Source organism: Echinops telfairi, unplaced genomic scaffold (assembly GCF_000313985.2).
Source record: "Echinops telfairi isolate 266 unplaced genomic scaffold, ASM31398v2 ScPeMD7_45;HRSCAF=164, whole genome shotgun sequence".
Classification (NCBI taxonomy): Eukaryota; Metazoa; Chordata; class Mammalia; order Afrosoricida; family Tenrecidae; genus Echinops; species Echinops telfairi.
Genome location: NW_022103943.1, coordinates 908,004 through 915,936, shown reverse-complemented (window position 1 = coordinate 915,936; position 7,933 = coordinate 908,004). Strand labels below are relative to the sequence as shown.

The 7,933-nt window shown below is 39.8% G+C and overlaps 1 protein-coding gene and 1 non-coding gene across 2 annotated transcripts; both read right to left on the bottom strand.

Moving 5' to 3' along the window:
* Positions 1-5,172: 5,172 nt before the first annotated feature.
* On the bottom strand, positions 5,173-5,303 carry LOC115869790. The gene has a single exon (XR_004046376.1). It is a non-coding gene; the product is annotated as a small nucleolar RNA SNORA70 (small nucleolar RNA).
* Positions 5,304-5,344: 41 nt separating this feature from the next.
* On the bottom strand, positions 5,345-5,671 carry LOC101662859 (stathmin-like). Its single transcript, XM_045290642.1, has one exon. The coding sequence runs from the start codon at positions 5,669-5,671 to the stop codon at positions 5,345-5,347; it is 327 nt and encodes a 108-aa protein (XP_045146577.1).
* Between the last annotated feature and the right edge of the window lie 2,262 nt (positions 5,672-7,933).

Here is a 7,933-nt window from a genome sequence, read left to right as displayed (position 1 = left end):
GGTGCATGGGGGAGGGTGGAGAAGGAAGGGAGGGGGAGGGGGGAAAAGGACAATGAGCTGATTCTGGGAACCCAAGAGGCAAGCGAATTTTGGGAATGATGAGGGCAACAACTGTATAGATGTGTTTTACACAATTGATCTATGTATTGTGTTTAATTTTATGAGCCCCAATAAATTGATTTTAAAAAAAGTGAAAAACCTGTAAATAAATCAAGGTCTGATTTTTGATCTCTAGGCATTTCCTTCAGTCAGGTCCGATGGGTGTGTCGCGCTCTGGCCCCAGAGTCTGTCCTTTGTACTCCCTCGGGGGCTCCCTGCTCTGTTCCCAAGGTTGCTCTGCTGCGCGTCACGCCTTTAGTGGTTTGCCTTGGTGTCACGGGGTCAGTCCCGCCCAGTCCTGACACTGAGTCTCCAGAGTTGTCCCCCTTAAGGCCATGGGCCAGCAAGGGACTCCGTATCTCGGTCTGGGATCAACCATACGGTCCACTCTGCGCATTGGCTGTTCAGAGCGGGCACAACTTCTTCCAGGCCTGGCGGGTCAGGATGTGCTCCACTCTCTCTTCCTCCCCCTTCATTTGCTCCCATCTTCTCTGATCAGACATGCCCCTCTCCTGCAATCACTCAGTTAGATATTGTCGGCCATCATTCAGTTGGAAATTGATTCAAATATAGGGAACATGTCTAGAAAGAGGAAGGCTTAGGGTGCTGACGGGATGATGGGTAATAACTCTGGGTAGTACAAAAGGTTAATGCTTTTGGCTACTAACCTAAAGCTTGCAGGTTTGAGTCCGTCAAGAGGTGCCCAGAAAGAATGACTGTAATCTATTTCAAACAAACAAACAAAAAAGTCAGCCACTGAAAACCCTTTACAGCTCTACTCTGACACAAAATAACGTCTGCTTTATTTATTTGTTTTTGGATTGTAGTTTAATTGATCCATGCTTTCCCTGCTTTAATTATCATTGACACTTGTGTATTAATTAGAATAGTTACACCATGAGGGTAGGGGGAAGGTGTGGGGGAGGGGGAGAAGGGGGAACTGGTCAAAATGATAGATATATAATCCCCACCCCCAACCTAAGGGGGGCAAATAACAGAAATGTCAGTGAAGGGAGAGAGCGGACAGTGTAAGATATGAAAATATCAATAATCATATATAATTGATCAAGGATGTTGTGGGGGAAGGGAAAAAATGAGCCAATACCAAGGTCTCAAGTAGAAAAAAATGTTTTGAAAATGATGATGGCAGCATATGTACAAGTGTGCTTGATCAACTGATTTATGGATTGTTATAAGATCTATAAGAGTCCCAATAAAATGATTAATAAAAATTAAAATATCAGAATTGCTTCAGCAGAATTATTTCTTACATATCAATTTTTTAACATTAAAAATGTGAGGTACACAAAATGGCATCAGGCAAATAAGTTTAGGCTATATGAAAATGAAGCCCCCATGTAACCAGGACTAAGAAACAGACCATTGCTAGTTTTCCAGAAGCCCACTGTCTATTCCTCCAAATCACAATCACACAACCACTCCCTCCCATATACATATAGTCACTACCCTGAGTTTGTGATGATTATTTCAGTGTTTTTAAAATATATATATCACTTCTCAGTGAATCCCATCATGGCTTGCTAATTTCAATAATTATTATTATATTTGTGCAACTAATTCATGTTGTTAACGGTAACTGTAGATCCTTTGTCTCCAGTGTTGAATATTATTCCATTGCATGATTCTAGAAAAATGATAAATGTATGAAGATCCCATTCTATGATACATAGGCCCTAATGTTGTTCACTGCTGCTTCATATTCTTATACACACCATGTATTGACACAATTTGTTTTTCCTTTTAAATAGTTTTATTCTCATATCATATACAATTTAACCATTCAATCATATTCAGAAGACCAGTGCAATCATCACTACAAACAATTTGAGATCATTTTCTTCTTGTACTCATTGTGGTTAGCTCCCCATTTCCCCACAGCTGCCCCTGCCATGCCCCCAGGCAATTATCAAAACAGTTACTGTCTCTATAGATCTCCTTGTCCTAGATTTCACATACAGAAAGTCATACAAAACACAAACAGGAAGCAAACAAACTCCAACAGCATGACTAGACAAAACATTGAAAAATCTCAATCAAAAAGAAAACAGAAAATATTAAAAAGGTGACCCAATACAATGCTCAAATTCTAGAGTAATGCCATTGATATCACATGCAAGTAAATTTTTGTTGAAGATCATCCAACAAAGGTTGCAGCAGTACTTGACAAGAACCTGCCAGAGGATCAAGCAGGATTCAGAAGAGGATGTAGAACAAGACATGCCATTGCTGATGTCAGATGAAACTTGGCTCAAAGCACCGAATACCAGAAATATATATAGTTGTGTTTTATTGGCTATTCCAAGGCATTCGACTGACAGCATCATAGCAAACTGTGGATAATCTTGAGACAAATGGGAATTACAGAACATTTCAGTATGCTTTGGCAGGATTTGTACATGGATCAAGAGGCAGTTGTGCTCAGAGACCCAGACCTTCATGATGCCAGCAACCTGTGTAATGTCCAGGAAGTGCTAAGGCACAAGGAGGCAAAAAATGCTATTGACAAGGTTTTAACCATTCAAATCAGGTTTATCATTTTGATCTCCTATAATCATCTCTCTAATGCACTACATTTGGTTACTAGTTTCTTTTCCTCCCTCTATTAAGGATAGGGGGAAATAATCGGAGGCTTATTTCCTGTGTAGATCTCACAAATGTATCTTAGGCTTCCACTGTCATCCATAGCCTTCTGCAAAACAGATTCTCACAATTTAGGCTCTGATACTCTTTTCTCCTTCGGCTTCGGAATATATGACTTACGGTCCTTCAGTCACTGATGTTGGTGTGCTTCTTCCATGTGGACTTAGTTGATGGCTGCTTATTTCAAAAGAAGACTTAAAGACCCCAGGCCTTATTTCATCTGACAACCAGGCACCATCTAATTTCTTCACCACACTTTGCAATAGCACCCATATCTTCTGTATTCCCTTCCCTGACGGCAAGTATCTAGCAACGGCATGATGCAAAAACTACTTGTTCTTAAGTTGGAGTTAGGATTTAATGCTAGCCCCAAACCCATTCTGGGTTCTAGGGGTATTTTTTTGTTGTTTTCTTTCTGGCTTTGGCTTCCTTTAGAGACCTCCTTGATCATTTATGGTAGAGTGTTATGGATCATCTTCCTGGAGCATAAAGATCTTCTGTTAATATTGTCATTGATCAGCCCCTGGTACAATTTTTTAAGACATTGTTGAGAGAGGGATATTGGTCCAATGTTGGGTAACTCCCTATCACAACACCTAAATTACACTTGTACAGAATCAAAACTTTAGTGGCTGAATGCTATTTACACAAACAATGGCAGTGGGTTGACAGGGAAAATTTATAATAACATTCACTGACAACATCGGTCACAGGTATGCTGGAATAATATGTCTTAATACAGGCATATAGGGCATTGATGCATTAGGTCAATGATTGTTCATCTACCAAGAGTTCAATCCTCTTGGTACAGTTTGTCTTCTGTTTCCTCAAAAACCATGACTTTTCAGTCTTAAGTCTTCACGTTATAAGTGTGTTTGAGGTAGAATTCAGTTCAACTTTTGGAGTTTCCACATTGGATCTCTGTGGTGAGGCCTTTTGAACATATTGTGCATCTTCAAGATCCAGGATTCAATGCTCTAGTATCCCATGGCACTTGGCTTGGATACCCAAGATATGCTCAGAAAATCAGGCCAATGTGGCTTATTCAGTCCACAGTACCAGGAATGCGTCTCTCTTAAGGTTCTTTAAAGTATTTTTAGTTATCCCTTCCCCCATTGGAGGTCGATCCTCCTCTTTTTTCTACCAACAGACATGCACTGGTGTCCTCCCAGACATGCCTTCTCCCTTTCCCCTCTCATGACTTGACTTTTCCATCAGTATCCCTCATCCTTCTGATAGGGATGTCTACCTATCCAGGGGGACATCATCATAACTTTGCATGGCAGCCACTAAGTGAACAACATCCCCTACCCCTCCCTTGACAAGTTTATCCCAGTGGATTCATACAGCATTTGTCTTTTGTGATCAACTAACTTCATTCAGCACAATGATTTTCCCATCCCTCTATAGCATGAGCAGTTTCATGGTGTCATCACTGTTTTTTAGGGATACATAGTATTCCGTTGTGTGTGTTTATACTAAAGTTTTATCCACTCTTCTACTGATGGAAAATTGGGCTGTTTCCAAATTCTTGCTACTGTGAACTGTGCTGCAATGAACACGAGGGGGGGGGGAATACGTCAGTTCATGTTCTGTTTCTTATTTCTTTGGGCTATATACCCCCTAGGTCATATGGTATTTCTATTGCCAGCTGTTTTAGGAATCATCCTATTGCTTTCCACAGTGGTAGTACTTTTTCACAAGCCCACCAGAGTGTATGTGTTCCAATCTCTCCACACCCTCTCCAGAATTTGTTGTTCTCTGTTTTTGTTTTTATTTTGTTTATTTTGTTTGTACGTTATGGTTGTGGGTATGAGATGGTATCTCATCATTAGTTTGATTTGCATTTCACAGATGGCTAGTGAACTAGAGCATTTCCTCATGTTTTTGTTAGCCATTCGGGTGTCATCCTTCGTGAATTGTCTACTCATGTCTTTTGGCCACCTTTTGAGAGGGTTATTTGTTTTTTTCTTTTTTTCTTTTTTAACCAGGAAGTTCAATTTTTATTTGTTGGGTACAAGTGAGGCAGCACAGGGCTACCAAGGCCTTCATGAATGCAGGGCCGCCACTTGTCCAAGGGGCCACGGTGAGGGATGTATTTGACCCCACAGCCATCTGGGATGAGGCGCTTCTCCATATCCTCAAACTCATCAGCATTAAACTTGGTGAAGCCCCACTTCTTGGAGATGTGGATCTTCTGGCGCCCAGGGAACTTGAACTTGGCTCTGCGTAAGGCCTCAATCACATGCTCCTTGTTTTGAAGCTTGGTGTGGATGGACATGATAACCTGGCCAATGTGGACTCTAGCCACCGTGCCTTGAGGTTTCCCAAAAGCACCTCGCATCCCAGTTTGGAGCCTAGTTTAGGGAGAGCAGAAATTAGCCAGGCCAGAGGCATTGAAAAGCAGCAAAAGGTTGTCTCCAAGGTCCCTTAGGGCAGCCTATACATAACAATAGGCTGCATACACTACTGAGGAGGCTTGCTGTTTGCAGCCATTGCACACTGGCCCCCACAAGGAGGACGGTCGGCTTAATTGGCTGCAGATTTGTTTTTTTTCTTTTGACGTTGCAATATTCTGCAGATTTTAGAAATGAGTCTTTTGTCTAAATATCAGCTTCTCCTCCGCCATCTTACTGAAGTTATTTTCCTCCATTACTTTCTGAAGCATTTCTTTTTCATGCTTCTGCTTCTCGGCCAGCTGCTTCAGGACCTCAGCTTCATGGGACTTGTGTCTTTCTTCTGCAGCTTCTAATTTCTTCTGAATTTTCTCCAGGGAAAGGTTCTTCTTCTCTGGAGGAGAAAGAGGGAATTCTGGGACAGATTCTTTTGAATGGGGGCTGAGTATCAATTCAAAGGCCAGGCCAGAAGCCCACTTCAACAGATCTTTCACTTGGATATCAGAAGAAGCCATCGTGAGCAGAAGACAAGAGAATGGCAGTATACTGGGAAGTAAAGCCCTGCTTGGTCTGAGCTGCCTGACCACATTCTTGTGTTTTATTTTTAATAGGTCGCAGGCATGTATTCTATTTCCACTGTAATTGCTTCCTTTGTTATATCTGGCAATCAGTGCGTGCCCTGCAATAGTGTCTTTAGGTTTGTCCCAATTTTCTTGTTGATGATCCTGACAGTTTTGGATTATATATTTAGGTCTCTGACTACCTTGAGTTCATTTTTGTGTTTTTGGGTGAGGTAGGGGTCATGCTTCATTCTTCTGAAGCTGGAGATAGTTTCCTCAGCACCACTTGTTGAAGAGTGCATTCACTTCCCATTTAATATTTCTTGGTTCTGGTGGTATAGTGCTTATACTTTGGGCTGTGATCATTATGGTCAGCAGTTTGAAATCACCAGCAGCTCCTAGGGAGAAAAACTGGGCTTACTACTCCCATAAACGGTTACAGTCTCAGAAGTCCACAGGGGGTCCCTATGAGTCAGCAGTGACTAGATGTCAGAGTTTGGTTTTGGGTTGTTGAAAACAGGATATCTGAGTTGGATGCTCTTATTTCTGAGTTTCTGTTCTGTTACATTGGTCTATGTGTCTATCATTATACCAATATACAAGGCTGTTTTGACAACTGTGGCTATGTAACGGGTTTTGAAGTCAGATAGTGCCAGACCACCTACTTTGTTCTTTTTGAGAAGTTCTTTGCTTATCCTAGGCCTCTTCCCTCTCTATATGAAGTTGGTAATTAAATTTGCCACTTCTTTAAAGAATGATGTTGGAATTTGGATAGGAATTGCATTGAATTTGTAGATTTCTTCAGGTAATATTGACATTTTTATGATATCAAGTCCTCCTATCCATGAACATGGAATATTCTTCGATGTGTGTAGGTAGTTCTCCTTTGGTTTTTTATACTAATATTCTGTAGTTTTCTTTGTGCAGGTCTTTTGTCTCTTTGCTTAGATTTATTCCTAGGTATTTCAACTTTTGTGTGGCTGTTGTGAATGGTCTTGTATTCTTGATGTCTTTTTGGTTCTCTCGTTAATAGTATATAGGAGTCCAATTGATTTATACTTGTTAATCTTGTATCCTACTATTTTACTAAATTTCTCAATTATTTCCAACAGTTCTATTGTAGAGACCCCAGGGTTCTCTCTTTATAAAAGCATATCTTATGCAAATAGCGAGTTTCACTTCTTTTACCACTTGGACTTTCTTAAGTTCTTGTTGTCTCATAGTTCTTGCTAGGGCTTCCAGCAAAATGTTCAATAAGGGTGGCAATAAGGAATATCCTTTTCATGTATCTGTTTTCAGTGGGAATGTTTTCAGCTGTTCCCAACTGAGTGTGATACTGGCTGTTGGTTTTTCATGTGTGGCCTTTATTGTGTTGACAAATTTCCCTTCTATTCCTATTTTATTGAGTGCTTTCATTAGGAATGGGTGTTGGATATTGACAAATGCATTTTCTAAATCAATTAATATGATCACGTAGTTCTTATCCTTTATAACAGAGTTATGCTAGAATAGTTTATGTAGATTTGGTGACAATAGCTCTTCTCTGAATACTTGGTAGAATTTGCTTGTGAATCCATCTGGTTCTTGTCTTTTGGGGTTGGAAGTTTTTTGACGCTTGCCTATTTCTTCTTTTGCTGTGGGTCTGTTCAAGTTTTAATGTCCATTTACATTACTTTGGGTAGAGGATATATTTCTAGCCACTTGTCCATATCATCTAGATTATTGAATTGTTGGAACATATGCTTTCATTTTACTGTGTTATTATTCTCTTCTTATTCTTTCCAAAAGTTTGCTGGAGGTTTGAAATTTTTTGTTGATCCTTTCAAAGAACCATCTTCTTCACTTGTTAATATTTTCCATTTGTTTCTGTTTCCTAGCTCATTTAATTTTGCCCTAATTATTATGATTTCTTTTCTTCTGTTGTTGGGTGGTTTATGCATATGATAATGTTGTTATTGTAGAAAGTATTTGTTAAAGTGTTGAAAAATGATTTCTTCTCTTTTTTCATGTGTATATTAATTGCTATAAATTTACCCCTAATAAATGCTTTTGCTATGTCCCATACATCCGGGTATGTTGTAAAACCATTCCTGTTTGTTTCAAGGAATCTCTTAATTTCATCTCTTATTCAGGCTACTTTCTTTAGTAGAGTGTTGTTGATTCTCCATGTGTTTGTTTGTTTTTAATCTTTCTGTTGTTGATTTTTAGTTTTATTGT

Coding starts and splice junctions, on each gene's coding strand:
- LOC101662859 (XM_045290642.1), bottom strand. CDS start 5,671: ATGGCTTCTTCTGATATCCAAGTGAAAGATCTGTTGAAGTGGGCTTCT.